This window comes from Perissodus microlepis, chromosome 2 (genome assembly GCF_051167445.1).
Source record: "Perissodus microlepis isolate ML-2025 ecotype Zambia chromosome 2, ASM5116744v1, whole genome shotgun sequence".
Classification (NCBI taxonomy): domain Eukaryota; kingdom Metazoa; phylum Chordata; class Actinopteri; order Cichliformes; family Cichlidae; genus Perissodus; species Perissodus microlepis.
In genome coordinates this window covers 13,304,661-13,321,554 of record NC_140462.1, presented here as the reverse complement: position 1 = coordinate 13,321,554, position 16,894 = coordinate 13,304,661, and the positions used below count along the sequence as shown (strand labels likewise).

Below are 16,894 nucleotides of genomic sequence, written 5' to 3'. Positions count from 1 at the left end.
TGAACCTCTAAGTCTTAAAGAATTGTTTTACTTTGGAGTCAGTGTGCCTTTTCAACCACTGTCGACTCCAAAACTGAAACACGTTTTATTGATGCTTATCAAGTTTAGTGTTTCGGTGTTTTCATGGCGTAAACATGGTAACAAAGTACAGATTTTATGTGAATGGCCCTTGCCCTCGCGTATCCAAGAAGAGTTCCTTATAAAGATTTGTTTCAGTCATCTCCTTAGGGAAGCACAGACTACTTCAAAACAAGAACCCATAGTTTAAGGCAGACAACATTCCCATCTTCTCAAACCACAGAGTTCAGCCCAGCCATTTTCTCTACCAGATGTGCTGTATTCAATAGCCTTCAATGTTAAGTCTTTGCCTGCCCTCTACAGGGACTTGAAGGATATAGAGTTTTAAGTTGGCTTACCATTTGAATAGTAAACCCACATATGGTTTGCAAGAGTTAGAAATTTAAAAACGCCCTATACAAGTTCCAAGACAGCTAGACATTAAACCTGATGAGTCACAAAATCAGCTGCAGAAGTGCGTCACAAGATGCCTAGTGAGCCCAAGGTTAAGTAATTGGATAAATCCAAAAAGCAGTGTTTTACTGACCTCTTCTGGTTGAATTTTTCATTGCATGTTTCAAAACCTAACCACTGCCTATTAGCATGTGCGGGCACTGTTGTACCATAGACTGCAAGGTCATTTTCTGGTTTTGGTACGCATGATTTGAAGTTAAGAAAAACAAAATATTTCTGTTTGCTTATTCTCAAAACAAAACTTAACAGAAATACATTCAGATTGAATTCACACACAATGGACATCAAAGAGAGAGATAGCATTGAGGGAAATGCTTTATTTCGCACGTCAAACAACCAGAAAACCACTTTGAAGGCCACAGAGAAACTTCATTCTTGTGTTCAAATACTGTCATTCCTGCAGGTAAGTAAGCATGTGTGGCTCAATGTCCATTGGTTTTAAGTGTTGGAGAGCAGAAGCGCAGAGTGCTTTTGTTGACTATCAGTGTCCTCTCACTTGAAGATCTTGCCCTGGTTGAAGGCTTTACCCACATGCTTGAAGTCTCCCTCCCAGGCAAAGTACTCCTTTACCATGGTTTTGCACTCTTCACTGTTTGGATCCAGCTTGCGCCAGTCATATGATTCGTAGTCAATCTGCCAATCTTCAGAGAGCTGGGAAGGAAAGTCACAAGAAGGAAAACAAGGGGGGGATTGAATTCAAGTTAATTACCCTCAGCTTTTAATCCAAAAATGTATCATCAACATCACTATCGGATCTTAGATGACACATTCCATCCTACCTATCAAGGCGATAGATGAACCATAACAGAATGCATTCAAATGCAGACCATGTAGGCTACGGGACACTTTATATGAATGCCAGATCTCAACATTCCTCAAATGTTTGTTGTTGTTTTTTTCCATTTTCACAACAACTGTATAAAACAGAGTGGTTTTCCGTGACAACAGCCTAAATACAGCAGAATCAATAATTATAGTTTGAAATTTAAATGTAAGGTTTAGTGTGTGCACGTGTCCACTGCACAAAAGCAATGTTTTGCTGCCTAAAATAGACATGACAATCCACAGAGTTCAAAAGTCAGCTTAGGTCAGTAACCAACAAATACCTGCACAACTAAATCTGTCTTTATTCAAGGACAATTGTCTTAAACTGCAATACGGTTTGTGGCCACAGCATGAACCAGCCTTTTACTCACTTAACCAGAGATGACTGGGATGAATATGGTCTTGAGTTTCTCTTCCCCCGTTAGATTAAGACTGCGTGTCATAATGGGACACTGCCTTGCCCAAAAACAGGGGTAATTTAAAAACACTGACTGGAACGTTAATCCTAACAGAGCTGCAATCCATGCACTTCACCTCGACACATGAGGAAAAGCCCAAATCAATGTGAGAAACACTGGGGATATTATCAAATCAGAACATTGATCAAAGCACGTTTAAAACCTAATACTTACAGTGAAGGCCAGTTCCTGGCCTCTGAAGACCCAGATGCCAGAGATGCTGCTGTCGTTGTTGGTGCCGAACAAGATGACACTGGCAAAGGCATTCTTTCTGAGTTTGTCCAGGCGCTGGAACATACCTGTGAGGTACAACCAGAGATTTGAGACATTTTGATTTTTATCAACACGTCAAGGACATCTTCTATTTGATCCACATCTAAAGGAACGTCTGTCTTTCTACATGTAGAACAAAAACAAATTGCCTGTGGGGCAATTCTGATCCTGTTTAATGTGACCACAGCATGAACCAGCCTTAAACTCACTTAAAACAGAGATGACTGGGATGAATATGGCTTGCAGTTTCTCTTCCCCCGTCTGATTAAGACTGTGTGTCATGACAGGACACTGCCTTGCCCAATGACAGGGGAATAATTGCTTTTCTCCTAATTGTAGTACAGACCCGTTTCTGGAGTTGATTCAAACATGTCCAAACTCCTTACAAGAACGTCACTGAAGACCTGAAGATGACCAATTTAACATTTGACAAAAGGTACTTAACACTTATTTAAAAAAAAAACAAATCATGGTTTTAGCAGTGCCAAGCCTTATTTATCCCAATTTTTACATTCTTTGAAAACTGGTGTAATCAGCTTTCCTGAAAAACTGCAGGATTAAATTCCAACCCAGAATCAGTCCAAATGATTTAAATGAGACTAAAACCTAAATCTACACCAGGACCGAGAAAACCAGCAGTACCCACTGCAGTCAACAAGAACACAAGTTAAGATGCATTTAAAATGATCTGTCCTGTGTAGCAAGTCCCAGCACTGTCTCCTCTAATCCCCTCTTTAAGGCTACATGAGAGCCATCTTAGAAGTCTACAGACTTTCAGAAAAATTCCCATATGCACAGAACTGCCTCTGATCCCAAATTGTTCCTGGGCCATAGGAGCAAACCTAAACAGATGGAGGAAATTCATGCCAGCACATGAAGCAGCAAAGACAAAGATGTAAGACCAGGGAAGAAAATAAAGCCTTTTCTGCGTTTGCTTTCCAACCAATAAACAACCATAATAATAAAGTAACTTTAGATACTAATGAGACCAAAGGTGTTTTATAAAATGGCTGCTGCTGAGTCTCACCTGTGATAAGGTTGCAGCTCTTGAAGGTAAGTGTGAGCTCCTCGGGATATTTGTACTGGCTGTGCCAGATTGAGTAGCCCTCACGGTCAAAGTGCTCCCAGAAGTGGGGAATGGCTACGGTCAAGGTGTCCTCGTTGGAATACTTTCTCTTGAACTCATCCATAACAAATGCGCTAAAATGAAAAAAGGAAATGTCAGGAGTTATGTGATCCATGTACATGCAAGGTGAAGAGAACAAGGTGCAGAAATTAGGTTGAGATCACTGAAAAAAAAAATGTAGGAACAGTTACTGAATGCCTACAACCATAAATTTTGTGGGTCCTACAGGACTATAAAAGGACTTTTAAAGCCAGGATTTGCCACTGACAATAACCCGAGCTTATAAATACCCACATGACTCTGCCATCTTTACTTCAAAGAGAATCTTTAAATACCATAAAGCCTTGATTATATTCTGTTGCAGACATGAACAGCTGGAGACGACGTGACCAAGTAGTCGTTCCTTTTATACTTCTCCAAGTCCACTGCCTGGGGTATATGCGTAGTTTGCAAATTGTAATGTAAATTCTCTGCAGACAAGTCTGCACAGTCACCCCCCCCAAAAAGTAATAAGACCTAAGCCAGCTGACACACAGATATACAGTCAACCCTGAAGGGCAACTATGCATCTCAAAGTTACATTCTGTTTGTGGCCACAGCATGAACCAGCCTTTTACTCACTGAATTCAGAGATGACTGGGATGAATGTGGTCTTGGTTTTATTTTCCCCTGTTAGATTAAGACTTGGTGCCATTAAATGGGCACAGTCTTGCCAAATGATAGGGGACCATCTTTCCACAGAGTCGAGAGCATAGGAATGTCAAAACTCAACATGTGAAACCACATAACGAGTTTTAAATGATCAATATGCCAAAGACTGCTACAGATGCACAATAGAGAAATAGGCCTTCACCAACTGATTAACACTCTTAAAGGTAGAGAAGCATTTGGGGAAAACTACTGGGGTAAAGGGTCACACCCAACACTTGCAGACTGACTCCACATTATAGATTTTTAATTACCATACAAAGTGTGAGCTTACAGCGAAACAAATTCTGAATGATGAAATGTATACACAAAAGAAAAAAGATCTCTCTACCTCTTTGGCAGGTGTGCAAAGGGGTCCTTGGCTTTAGGCTCTGCAGCCAAAACAGCATCACAGTCATCCATTTCCTCTTCAGGATCAGGCTTCTTCTCTTCCTTTTTCTCTTCCTTCTTCTTCTCCTTCTTCTCCTGGGGCTTGCCAGCCTCCTTTCCTCCCTTCTCTTTCTTGGAAGGAGTCTCTTTCTTGGGCTGCATCTCAGCAAATTTCTTGGCTGGAGGAACAAAACAATGAAACTCATGTTCCGTCTTTGGTTTTGTATCCGTTGGAAAGGAGCCTGCCCTCAAATCATTTGCCCAACAATGGCTGATTTTAGCTGTGTTAGTATTGGCATGAATTTAATCAGATATGCAAACTTTTTTTTTTCTTAACTTCAAATTTTTGAAGAATCCAATTGTGCAAATAACTCAATTAGCAGTGAATGCAGCTTTTCCAACTATCATTTAAACAACAATGGTGTGGAGTTTTGCTTTTAAACATTTCAGACACTTAGGCTACAAGTTCATACTGTCTAACATGTATGCCTTCTGATCTAACTGCTGGTGACTCACCGTCAAACTGGGCCATCTTTTCACACAGCTTGACCTCTCCCAGGACAGCCTTGAACTGTGGCTGGTTGACACAGGTGACAAACCAGCGGGTCACATTGGGATAGGGCTGACGGAAAGAAGGCTCCAGGACCTACAGGGAACAGTGAGGTGTTAATGGCTTCTGGTGCAACTTCCTCCCCAAATTTCATTACAGAGCTGAAGTGTTGCCGTTAGGCTCCAAGGTACCGCAAGGTGCAGCAGTCTGTGACAAACCTGTTTGTAGAGCCAGAGCATGGAGCAGGCCACGGTGATGTCTGCAAGGGTGACCCTCTCTCCCACAAAGAAGGTACGGGTGTTCAGGTGTTGGTTCAGCACAGCAAGGAACTTTTTCACATCCTCCTTGGCCTGCTCAGTGGCCTGGACAGTGGAAGAAAAAGAAAGAAAAATGACTGTAAATCTTATTTTCCAGTACCAAGGTGCAACAACAGGGTGCAGTCCTCTAGGAAGCTATTGTTTCAACTAAGAAACACTGAGCTGTATACCTGCTTGTTGAACTGCATGATTCCCAGAGTGGGGAAGACCCATGCGCTGGCAGGAGGGATGATCTCTGAGTCAGCGAAGCTCACCCACTGCAGCACTTGGGCTGCCGCCTGAGGAGTGGAACCGCGTAGGGTATCATTGCTCACTACGCACACAAGATTTTAAAAAGGAAAGTTGCTGTTATGGTTTCAGAGTCGTTCTGTTTTTAAAAATTTTTACAGTACAACTTAAGCATTTTAAGATTTTCTTAATTATCATACATTGTGCACATCAATGAAATGATACACTAGAGGTAAAACTGTATAGATATAACTAGTAATGTGGTCTGACCCATCTATATGATAATAAACCCTTGAGTCAAGAAATGTCCTGTGAATTTCAATGTTTTGCTGATTGAGTGCTGTATCCCATCACAAATTCTAGACCGAATTAACTGCACCCCTGAGGAATTTTCTAAAACAAGAGTATAGAATTCAAGCCACTTAATTATTATTAAATGTGAGACTTACAGTAGTGAGCAATGGCATTACTCTCAAACAGACAGAAGCCGTCATCTCCCTGGTAGGCAGGTACCTACAAATGACAGAACTACTCATTTGAACACATTCAATGTGTTTTTAGTCAGAGAGCAAAGCGGTGCATGTGCAGATCTGTTGGCTACGAAACATAAAAGGGTGTGTTGTCAAACTGGTTAAATTCCAGCTCATAAGTTGCATTTGACAAATAACGAGTCAACCATATTCATGTGGGAAGGAAAAAAAAAAGAGAGGCTCTAAAAGCAAAGCAAAATTGCATATTTAAGGGAATTGATTCATTGAATTGATTAAGCCAGCTGTACTTACCTTGCCCAGAGGGAAGTTGTTGAGGAAGGCAGGAGTACGGTTCGTCTGCCCGAAGGTGAAGGCAGGGGCACTCGTGGCAACTTTGAGGCGAGCACCACTGTACTGGGCTGCAATCTGGGCCTTAAAGGCCCGCCAGTTCTCTGGGTATGTGTACAGAGTCTGAAAGGACGGAAGACAACTGTTTTTAAAAGCAAACTGCATATATATGCACCACACCTTTTCAAGCTGGATGTCTAACCATTTGATTGGCCTATGAATGACTTTCAGGAAATAGCCTGGTGTTTTACTAATGTATATACTGAGTCCTGAACAGGCTTCTGTCGGTTTTCTAATTCTACTTAAGGCATGTAAACTTGGATAAAATTGGTAAGCAAGCTATCAAACCCGTTAAGAGGCAGCATTTAATTTGTTTTATGGTCACAAATAAAAGGATCCCATCCAAATTAAAAGGGTCGACCAATTAAAATCTGGCTGATTAGGCTATGGAGAATGATGAAGCTGAAATACATCAAAACTGAAATACATGCTGACTTGCACGGAAGACTGCATTTCTGTTAACCAGTTATCTAAAATAAATAAATAATTTTCACGTGGCTTAAAACGCTCTCTTGACAAATAAGCTGTTCCTTAACACCGAGTCGCTTAACTTCGGAGAATAAATTTAAATATACGGCAGAATTGAGACTAAATAAACTGAACTGTAGCGATACCCTCAGGTAAAAAAAAAAAAAAAGCGTATGATGTGAGGAGGAGGTTTTCAAAGTGATGAATAGGTAAGGTAACGTGGCACAACCCTGAGCTAGGAGAGCGGAGTCTTCCACTTACAATGCATCGTTAGCAACAGCTAACCTGTGTTAGGAGGAATACTGAATGGTATTGTTTATAAATATCCCCTATAAAAGCTAGAAAACACTCGGAAAGCAATGTCTGTGTGAAAAGCTACTCAGTAAGAGGGCAGATGCATCTGATTTTTAGCGGATTGCAGCAGGAAACTTAAAAGTAAGCACTATAGCTGGCCATCTCTCCATCTTACTCACCCCTGCCGCCATCTTCAGGACGAGAGAAAGAAAGAACGACGGCGCGCTTCACTGACGTATTTACGGCCACGTGACGTGCGCGTTCTTGAAATATCCGCGTTCACAATTCTTCTGAACTGCATGGATAAAGCTGCCTGGTCACATTTCAAAACATCCGAACATGACTTAAAAACTTAGCTACAAATGCTATTTGTGAAGGTACTAACACAGGGAGATAAACATACACTGACACAAGGATTTTATTACAGCACACGCAAAAGCAAAAAATATGTAGGAATGATGGGCATTCAAAATAACAAACACTACTAATATGGATACTTCTATTCGTTAGCACTTTTTAAGTAAATTTGTTAACACTCTTACAACATTTCCATTAAAAAAAATGTAGGCTGTACAGCATAATAACATGATGTTCCTATAGGGCTTGGCCCCCATCTCTATACCAGAACAGTAGAAAAATAATAGTAATTAAGACAGACAAACTGAGATACAATGCAGTAAAGTCCCACTGTTTCTTGCTCCTCAGAAGAAAATCAGCTCACAAGACCTGAAACAAAAAAAAAGATGGTAAGTTTAAAAAAAAAAAAAAAAAACATACACCATTATTTTTGTTTGTTCTTGTTGTTTTTATGTGCAAATAATCATAACCAAACTAAACCAACAACAACAAAAAAAAAAGCAGATCTATGACCCATCTGACAATGTACTGTGGTCTAATAACTTACCCAGATAATCATCCATGAGAGATCCAATGGCAAACTGAAAAACAAGGAAAACTTTGTTTTCATTTAGTTTAAAGTATAAAAGATTGATGAAGGCACAATGGCATCCCACACTGATTTGTTGAGCTGAGATTTTTCACTGTTACCGTCTTGGCGTCTGTAAACTGGATGTGACAAGTGATCTGACTGTTGAACCATACACTTTAATAAGTATGCCCTGAACAAAGACAGTTGTAGCGCGCTGGCAGTTTGCAGACAGCACATCGACTGGCAAAGAATGTCTGCTGTTGATGGAGACAGAGTACAAAGTGGGTGGTGCAACCCGTCTATGGGCAACTCTTGCCTGTGATGTTGATCAGCCAGTTGGACCAAATTAACATACGAGAGGAAGTGAAACCGAGTTCTAGAGACAATGAAAAAGTGTCCACTGCAGCTACTGTCTGTACTTTTAATGCTGTACTTTTTAATCTTTGACATTTTGAGGGTTTTTTTCCCACACTTCTCTTATTCGTGGAGAACTCTGTGGTCGCTCTCTTCCCCATTTTGGCCCACTTGTCAACCAATCGGCATTCAACCAACACACAGCGTTATCCACATCCTGCAACATGCAGTTGGTATTTTTGCATTGGATGTACGCTTGTCTGTAATGAAATACATACACAAAAAGACGCAATAGTGCCATCAACTACACATTACACTGGCCCTGATAAACCAGGTGTGATTTTTGTAACCTGGCACACGTGGCATAGCCTGTGCAGCCCAGGTTGAAGACACAAGGGTAAAAGCAGGTCAGTCCTTACCACCATTTTAATAACATATTAGTGCAGGAGCTCAGAGATTCCCCAATTACAGAGAGGGAGATGCTGGAAGAGTTGGAAAAAAGCAAAACTTTCTGGAGAAAACTCAGCGATCGCTTTGCTTTGTGTTTCGATTTCTCCCGTTTCCACACCAGCACTGATGCTGAGGTGAGACATATAATTCAGGAGAAGAGCCACAACCCAGTCATAAACTATGAGTTGGTCGTGGCACAATCAATCCTGTGACCAAAACTAGGTGTAAGGCACTTCTGCGCTGCCTTAACTTTTCAGAGCCTGTAACTATGAACATCTTTTATATTTCTAGGAAATTAACTCCTGCTTAAGTTTATATGAAGTACTTAACTAAAGAAGAGTAACAAACTTGGGATGAAGTAGTTCTTCAAAAAATAAGAACAAACACTTACAATGTCATTCTTATCCACTCTGGTTCCCACAAGCTTCAGCCGGATCTCATCATCTTGCTGGATTACAATGTCCTTAAAAATAAGAGGAAGAAACATCCTTAAATGCAAAACTGACATTTTTGTTTTAACCTTTATCTTCACTATAATGTGAACACATGTCTGAGTTTGCTGAAAACTTTTTTTTAAACACATAATAATAATAACTTTAACTTTATTTTAAAAGCCAATAAAGGCAAAGAAGAGAAATGTATTTTAATACATGTTTCTGTAACACAATTATTGTTTCAACTTAACAATGAAACAATACCTCATCAACTGTCTTATAACAGGGTGGATTAGAATTGGGGTCAAAGTTCATTTCTGCGGGGATCGACTGCAAAAGAAATGTATCATGAGATTGAATTACAAACAACATAAATACTGCAAAGTGCACTAAATGACAACTAATTAAACACAATTGTAAATATCTTGCTGACTCACGTGGCGAGAGATGAAGCAGGACATGGGACCTATTTCTGTGAACAATCCGACCTGTAAGAATTACAGACATATTTAGAAACATTTCAAAAGGAAGACAGAACACTATTCTTTTGCAGCAATTCATGACTTCATTCTTAAAACTGGACACATTTAGTTTAACAGTTTGGCTGTTAAAATGATTCAGAAAATTCAGAAGTACAATTTTTTTTATATTTCTACATCTTATAGGATGGATGGAATACACTGTGTAAAAAAGTAACTTTTCGTGCCACTATTGCATTTGCAATGTTTTACATCGCTGTGGAGAAATTTTGGCCCAATTCTCTTTCCGGAATTGTTTTGAATTTAGCCACATTACAGGGTTTTCAATCATGAATGGCCTGTTTAAGGTGATACCAAAGCATATCAATCTGATTTAAGTCCAGACTTTCACTATGCCACTCCAAAACTTTCATTTTAGTTTTTTAACCATCCAGAGGTGTACTTGTTTTGACTCATTGTCCTGCTGCATAACCCAAGTCGCAGAGAGCCTCAATGCACAGACAGCTGAATGCATTTTTCCATTTGTAGTTAAACGCTCTCACTGTTGTTCAGTGGAGTCCCAAAACCATAGAAATTTTACACGACTACTGTATAGTTCTGTGTAAATAATTATACGATAATTTTTAATTCTATAACTGTTTACAACTTGCATAGTTCCCATTTCTGTATAGCTGTATATCTCATATTTCTGTAAAGTTCTTTATCTCATATTCTGTATAGTTTTTTTTCATATTTATATCCTGTTCATAGCCTGTACTCACTACAGCCTGTACATACTTATAGTTATAGCATATTCATAACATACTTCATACCGTGTACATATTACATACCGTAATAGACCCATTTCTGTAATATACTTACATATCTATATTATTGCTAATATATATTGTAATATATCTATATCATGGCTAAAGCACTTCTGGATGGATGCAAACTGCATTTCGTTGCCCTGTACCTGTGACATGTGCAATGACAATAAAGTTGAATTCTATTCTATTCTATTCTAAATGGCTTTGTAACCCTTCCCAGACTGACATGTGTCAATGACTTTGTTTCTCATCTGTTCTTGAGTTTCTTTAGTGTGTTGCTTTTTGAGATCTTTTAGCCTACATCACTTTGTCAGACCAGTCCTACTTCAATTCAATTCCGTTTTATATGTATCTAGTGCCACAGTTGCCTCAAGGCACTTTATATTGTAAGGTAAAAAAAACAAACAAACATAGAAATCCCCAACAAGTTAAGTGAGTTCTTGAGTCAACAGGTTTGACAGTGATCAGGCCTGGGTGTGGATAGTGAAACTGAACTCAACTTTCCAAAAAAATTGAAAATTCCAAAATGATTAGTCATATTTAATATATGATTTAAAATGTAGCAGGAATTATTTTTCACACAGGGCCAACTAGGTTTTGGATAGCTCTTTTTCCCCCTTAATAAATTAATTTATTTGAAACTGCATTTTGTATTTACTCAAGTTAAATATTAACCCTCTCTCTGATACAATTTTTTTAATGATTATGAAATATGCAAAAAAAAAAAAAAACAACAACACACAAACAAAAAACTAAGAAATCGGAAAGGGAAAGGGGGCAAATACTTTCCTACAGCATGGTATGAAAACTGTGTTAGGGTTTTAAGACTCTAAACCTGCCCCTCACCTTGTTAACCTGAGTGACCACTGCATCCACAACTTCTCCTTTAAACGGACGGAAGACAATGGCCTTGTATTTGACTGGATAGAGGACAAAACCTCTGCCTGGTTGGATTACGCCAGCACCGATGTTGTCAATGGTGGTAACTGCAATGACGAAGCCATGCCTGCAAGACAGAATTAAACAAATAATTTAAATTGCAAAACAACCTCCATCTGTGGCCCAGTTTTCCAGAAGCCACTGGTCAAATTTCAGCCTCTTTTTAGCCTTAGTTTTAAACTATTTTTAAGTCAAACACAAGAGTCACTCACTTGCCAGTGCAGGTCCCCTCGACCTCTGTGAAGAGCTTCTGCTTCACGGTGTTCAGCAGATTCGGACCAAAATATCTCGGATGTAGTAAGATTTCGTGCTCCAAAGAAATCTGTGAAAACGAGGCTTTTGTAAATTAGCTTGCCGTGGACAACGTCACTGCTCAACCTATTCTGCTGCCGTTCAAAAACAAGAGAAAAAAACACTTGTAGCATCTCCACACGACTATAAAGCGCAACAGTGATAACAGCTTTTAAGGGTATATGATAAAGTTTTACAAAGCTACAGTAGCTACAAGCACGCCAGCCAAACTCGTATCAACAACAAACCAGACTGCTGTTAGTGATTATATACAGAGAGAAATACAAATACTTACATGGTAAAACATTTCGGTCTGTTTACGTTTAGTCCCAACTCAAAAATCGTTTTATTATATTTTCTAAAAGATGTTTTTTCGTGTATTGAATGAAAACCAGCCGCTCGTTTGTTCCTAACAAAGTCACTTCCGAGTCAGAGGTCATTGTTGGGAAGTTGTTGTCCTCAGTTCTGTCTCGCAGGAGCGTGTCGCTTTTCTTCACTAATTTTGATAGACACGAAAGTCAAATGTAATAATCACAAGTTAAGTTAAACAATAAATATAATAACAATTTAAATATTTTATCTGCCTTATCTAAGCATCGCTTAATTAACTATTTAAACGACCCACAGCAATCAGGCTAACCTTTTGAATCCAGTCACAGACTGACCCCTGTCGGTGAGGAGGACTAGTGCGTGAGGGTGTGGACGTGCTGCAGGCGAGCCTCCATACTGGGTTTTGATTGGTTTCTTTTCCACGAGACTGTTAACATCTGACATATAAACGAAGCAAAAATGAGATATTTGCTAAACCGATAGCTGATTAATGGTAAACACTGCTTCAGTTATTGTGTAATCTGACGCACTGTGGAGTCGAATAGGTAAATATCCCTGCTTAATTTAGCGACATTAGCTCTAACTTTGTGCCTCTTAAGGATTAGTCTGACTTCCTTGAAAACCACTCCGCCTGGATACAGCAGTAGCTGACTGACGATTAGATTAATCTCACACCAGCCTCCGGTTTCTGCTGACTGACATGGCGAGTAACCTCGTCTCGAAGCTGTTCCGCCCTCCTCTAACACAGCTTGTAAGTTGTTCCGCACTTTTCCACTTTGTAGAAAGCGCACTTTATGGGTGGTTTTACGTGACTGCACTGTCCTCCCTGCAGGTGTCTCTCCGTTCAGGTTGCTTGTTACGGGGGAAGGGGGTGGTGGCAGCAGCGATGGGCACCAGATCTTCCTCCAGTGGCTCTCCACCAGAGAAAATCAGCCGATACCCAATTCCTTACAAGAAAGATCTGCCGTATGATATAGTGGAGCTTATGGAAGAAGTGGAATCAAAGGTTTACATATGAGGCGTTCAAGGTCTTTAAGTGTGCTGAACTTTATTCTGCTCCCCATTAAACCTGTATTTCCTTACAGGGAGGATTTTTGCCCAATGTCTTCAAAGTGTTGTCTCACAGGCCGGCAGAGTTCAGAGCCTTCTTTGCATACTACAACGAACTGATGAACAAGGACACAGGTGTGCTTGTGTGTTGTATGTCTTTGCCGGTGCGTTTTTGTCTGCGATTCAATGGCATGGACAAACTCTGGGAAACGTTAGGCCCCAGAAGGTGCGCACACACTTCAGTAACGGCCCCACTCTTCCCACTGAGAAACACAACACCCAGACTGACATGAACCATGGTGACACAACTTGCTTTTTTAGTAGTTTCAGTAGGGATGAGAAAGTCTTTGGAGTTTATTGTCGTGTGTGTGTGACTGTGTGTATGTGTGTGACAGACAATACAGTGGTGTGGTGGTTAGCACTGTGCGCCTCACAACAGGGAGGTCCAGGGCCTTTCTGTGTGGCGTTTGGATATTCTCTCTGGGTACTCGGGCTTCAAAGACACCCTTTTAGTGAGGTTAGGTTAATTGGTGAGTCTAAATTGGCCAAAGTGTGGATGGATGTTAGATTTCCTGACTCCATGTAGTCGTGACCTGTTTATGAATTGTTCCTTTCAGAAAAGCATTTCTAAAATTCAAAACCTGCATCCCTTGCAAAACTACACATGTAAATCCTGTCACATTCCAAGATATCTATAGCACTCTGGGTTCAATGAATCCATAAGCCATTATTTGTCTGTGTGCACCAGCCTTGCTTTTTAAAAGTAAGGAGAGCTGCAGATTTGGTATGCATTCTTAGCAGCTACCTTTAAAAAGAATGCATCATATTGCCTAGTATGAATGAATATATGAATGAGTCACTGTTTGTCCAAAAGAAATGTGTTCAGTAGCTTAGAAATGGGACAGTGCCCCAAATTATCTTTCACAGAAAGTTAAAAATTCTCTTTTTAATGAGAAGCCTTCAAGATGGGCCGTAAACTTGATGCAATGTGGGAAATGGCTCGTTCCAGCACTAATATTAACAATCGCTGCCACTTGCACTGTTTGGCTGTTTTGTTGCTACAATGCAAATTAACTTTTCCGGGTGTAGGCATATTTGTATTAGCCTTTTGTCTGTACATCTAAAATAAAATCTGTCCTGAACAATGCACCACAGCCTGAGAGCAGATTGGCTTTAATTCTAAACAGAGTTGAGATTGCGCCTAAGATTGTTCAGGTGTCCAAGTGGCAAGCGTACTGATTTATTGGTAAAACTTTAACTAGATCAGGTTCATTTCAGTCTTTTAGTACAGGACTGGATTGTTATTTGAACATGTTTGTGAGATTAATAAGTTCTTTTGTGAGAAGTGTTTGCACCTTTTCCTTAAATGCAGCAAATGTAATTTTGACTCAGTATTTTTCCGATAGTTATAAATGTCTATTGTTTCGCAGGTAGATTAACCAAGGCAGATCGTGAGCTAATTGTAGTGGCAACCAGTATCTACAACAGGTGTCTGTACTGTGTGGTATCCCACAGTGCTCTGCATCGCATCTACTCAAAGAACCCCACACTTTGTGATCAGGTATAATCTTAAATCCAGTAACTATAACAAAGGTGTTTTAAGGTATTTTGTGTATATACACTCATTATGTGATGTGCAACATTAAAACTAGGCTGCCTGTCACATCTTTTTTACTTTCTAATACAGATGCTGTTTGCATGTGACCTTCCTGTTTGGTTTTTCTTAATTGCCATAAATCAGCAAAATGCACTTGTAGGTCTAATTGGTGCTCTGTTTTCCCCAGGTCATTGTGAACTATGAAAATGCTGACCTGGCTCCTCGGGAGCGTGCCATGCTGGACTTTGCCATGGCCGTGTGTCGCTGCGACACCATCACAGAGCAGCACTTTAAATCTCTGGAGGAAGCGGGCTTTGACCGCGAGGACGCCTGGGACATAGCCGCCATTGCTGCTTTCTTTGCCATGTCTAACAGGCTCGCCCATCTCACAGACATGAGGCCAAACGTGGAATTTTTTAACCTGGGCCGCATACCACGGGACAAGAGCAAGGACAAGGCGGGCGATGGCAACTGAGAAAGGGAGATGTTACAGATCGTCTCAGGTCAAATGCTGTATGTGATGTTAAACTGTTCATGGTGAAGGAAATTCTCTTTTATATTGTATCAACATATGACTGTTGATATTTGAAGTGTGGTTTAATGAGGTGTGATAGCCGTTCTACAGGTGTACACGCTAAAGGCAAATAAATTGACACTGAAATTAGTCTGAAGGTCAGGAGTGTAGAATTGAGCTTTAAGTAGCTTGACTGAGCCGGTTTGTTTGTTTCTTGGTTGTGTTTTGTTTGTTTTTTGTGCCAAAATCAAGTTGTGCAGTGCAGGCATCTAAATGGGGCTTTTTAGGACTAGTTATGTTTAGATTTATTCCGATTCGCTCATGACTCACTAAGTTGTGGTTAATAGAGGGGTTAAGAAGTAGCCCTTTGTGTTGTTGTTGTTGTGGTGTTGTTTTTTTTTCTGCAGTTAACACATCTCTTATCTTTGAATCTGACCAGTGTGTAAAGTGAGAAAGCTTATTTGGCTCAGGCCTTAATAGCCTCCACTGCCATGTCATTGTTTTTTGCAATGTACACGAAAAGCATACCAGGATACACAGAGCCATACAGTTCTGAAGTATTGGGTGACTTTGAACCAATTTCGAGTCCCTTCCTATGGCTAAAAAATGTCATGAAACTGACTTTTCTGTGTGTTACTGATCTTGTTTTAAAGTTTAAATGGAAAATTGCATTTCCTCAGTTTCACACTGTCTGTGGGATGAAGTTCTTGATATTATGTGAGCTTGTATTTTCAGTCATTTCTGTGTACAAGTGAAAGATGGGGCTTGACTTGCAGATGTCTCTCCTTTGTCACTGTCAACAGAAATTACCTAGTCTTGGAAAAGTGCTTCGTATCACCACCAGATGGCGCTGCATTCATGAACCTATTAGACTTTACACTACTGTCTTCTATATGTAACCCCTGACTCATTAATAATTCCATATGTGAAAGATGGGCTAATAAAACCTACAAAGAGCTTTAGATAAAGGTTGTACTGCTTATTCAAAATGTTGCTGAAAATCATCTCCAAGATTTTTATTTATTTATTTATTTATTTATTTATTTATTTATTTTTAAATGCTGCAATCATGCTTTTCCTGGTGTAACTCTTATCTGTTGGAGTGTCTCACTTCTGTATAATACCCAGCATTTCCTCTGAAAGTTTACTTTCTGCTATCAAAAGTGATAAAGTCAAACATGACTCCAGGCATCACCTGAAGATTTGGTGTTTTTTTTTTTTTTTTTTTTTTTTTTTTTTCTTTCCTCTCCTCATACACTAAACTTCCCTGCTCACTTGAATATTTAGGTGATCTTCACACCAGGGGACATGAGATGGTGTGTAAAGCTTACAGGAAAGAATTAGAAATATAGTTTCTGTATCATAAACACCCTGAAAGTCAACCAGAGCATATCCTTATTGTAGCATAATGGGATTATTTATGTATATACACATTTAAATTTAATCCCTGTGCCAGAAGATAATGTGTCATTAAACCATTTGAAACAGAATCACCTGATGTTAGCAAAGGTCATTTCACAGATAGTTTTCTCCTTGTGTCTGTCCTGGGAGACCTATTGATTTGATAAAGTGTCATATGGCTCATGTGCTATTACAGGTTCACATTAAGCACCAACCTTTATGACCCCCATGTGTCCTATGACTGTTAAAATGAGAAAACAGTCTCTTGACAAGACAAGTAATGTGAGGCTTCC

At 39.8% G+C, this 16,894-nt stretch overlaps 3 protein-coding genes across 4 annotated transcripts; 1 reads left to right on the top strand and 2 right to left on the bottom strand.

The window, feature by feature from the left end:
• Positions 1 to 833: 833 nt before the first annotated feature.
• eef1g (eukaryotic translation elongation factor 1 gamma) lies at positions 834 to 7,331 on the bottom strand. The gene is made up of 10 exons (XM_084948164.1): positions 7,205 to 7,331; positions 6,168 to 6,326; positions 5,835 to 5,898; positions 5,328 to 5,470; positions 5,059 to 5,202; positions 4,807 to 4,936; positions 4,253 to 4,469; positions 3,115 to 3,287; positions 1,989 to 2,113; positions 834 to 1,182 (listed from the first exon to the last, which is right to left on the bottom strand). Exons 1-10 carry the CDS (start codon positions 7,214 to 7,216, stop codon positions 1,024 to 1,026), a joined length of 1,326 nt encoding a protein of 441 aa, XP_084804290.1. The 5' UTR covers positions 7,217 to 7,331; the 3' UTR covers positions 834 to 1,023.
• A 94-nt stretch (positions 7,332 to 7,425) lies between these two features.
• On the bottom strand, positions 7,426 to 12,162 carry polr2g (RNA polymerase II subunit G). Its single transcript, XM_084948202.1, has 8 exons — positions 12,005 to 12,162; positions 11,631 to 11,740; positions 11,326 to 11,485; positions 9,629 to 9,679; positions 9,456 to 9,521; positions 9,149 to 9,220; positions 7,930 to 7,963; positions 7,426 to 7,751 (listed from the first exon to the last, which is right to left on the bottom strand). The coding sequence occupies exons 1-8, from the start codon at positions 12,014 to 12,016 to the stop codon at positions 7,738 to 7,740; spliced, it is 519 nt and encodes a 172-aa protein (XP_084804328.1). The 5' UTR covers positions 12,017 to 12,162; the 3' UTR covers positions 7,426 to 7,737.
• A 205-nt stretch (positions 12,163 to 12,367) lies between these two features.
• LOC146392471 (uncharacterized) lies at positions 12,368 to 16,549 on the top strand. Of its 2 annotated transcripts, XM_084948190.1 has the most exons (6): positions 12,368 to 12,532; positions 12,639 to 12,790; positions 12,872 to 13,045; positions 13,125 to 13,224; positions 14,520 to 14,650; positions 14,874 to 16,549. In XM_084948190.1, exons 2-6 carry the CDS (start codon positions 12,740 to 12,742, stop codon positions 15,159 to 15,161), a joined length of 744 nt encoding a protein of 247 aa, XP_084804316.1. In that variant the 5' UTR covers positions 12,368 to 12,532; positions 12,639 to 12,739; the 3' UTR covers positions 15,162 to 16,549. The 2 variants fall into 2 exon arrangements, with proteins under 2 accessions (XP_084804316.1, XP_084804306.1); XM_084948180.1 differs by having other exon boundaries at positions 12,368 to 12,790.
• The last annotated feature ends 345 nt before the right edge of the window (positions 16,550 to 16,894 follow it).

Bases quoted from the DNA above. Each gene is read 5' to 3' on its own strand.
- eef1g (XM_084948164.1), bottom strand. The intron at 5,471-5,834 runs GTAAGTCTCACA...TTGTGTGCGTAG, and splicing joins TAATGCCATTGCTCACTACT to TGAGCAATGATACCCTACGC. The intron at 1,183-1,988 runs GTAAGTATTAGG...TTTCCTTCCCAG, and splicing joins GCCAGGAACTGGCCTTCACT to CTCTCTGAAGATTGGCAGAT.
- LOC146392471 (XM_084948190.1), top strand. From the start codon at position 12,740: ATGGCGAGTAACCTCGTCTCGAAGCTGTTCCGCCCTCCTCTAACACAG. The intron at 13,225-14,519 runs GTGTGCTTGTGT...ATTGTTTCGCAG, and splicing joins ACTGATGAACAAGGACACAG to GTAGATTAACCAAGGCAGAT. The intron at 14,651-14,873 runs GTATAATCTTAA...TGTTTTCCCCAG, and splicing joins ACCCCACACTTTGTGATCAG to GTCATTGTGAACTATGAAAA.
- polr2g (XM_084948202.1), bottom strand. The intron at 9,221-9,455 runs GTATTGTTTCAT...CTTATTTTTAAG, and splicing joins GTTATAAGACAGTTGATGAG to GACATTGTAATCCAGCAAGA. The intron at 7,964-9,148 runs GTAAGTGTTTGT...CTTGTTTTTCAG, and splicing joins GAGTGGATAAGAATGACATT to TTTGCCATTGGATCTCTCAT.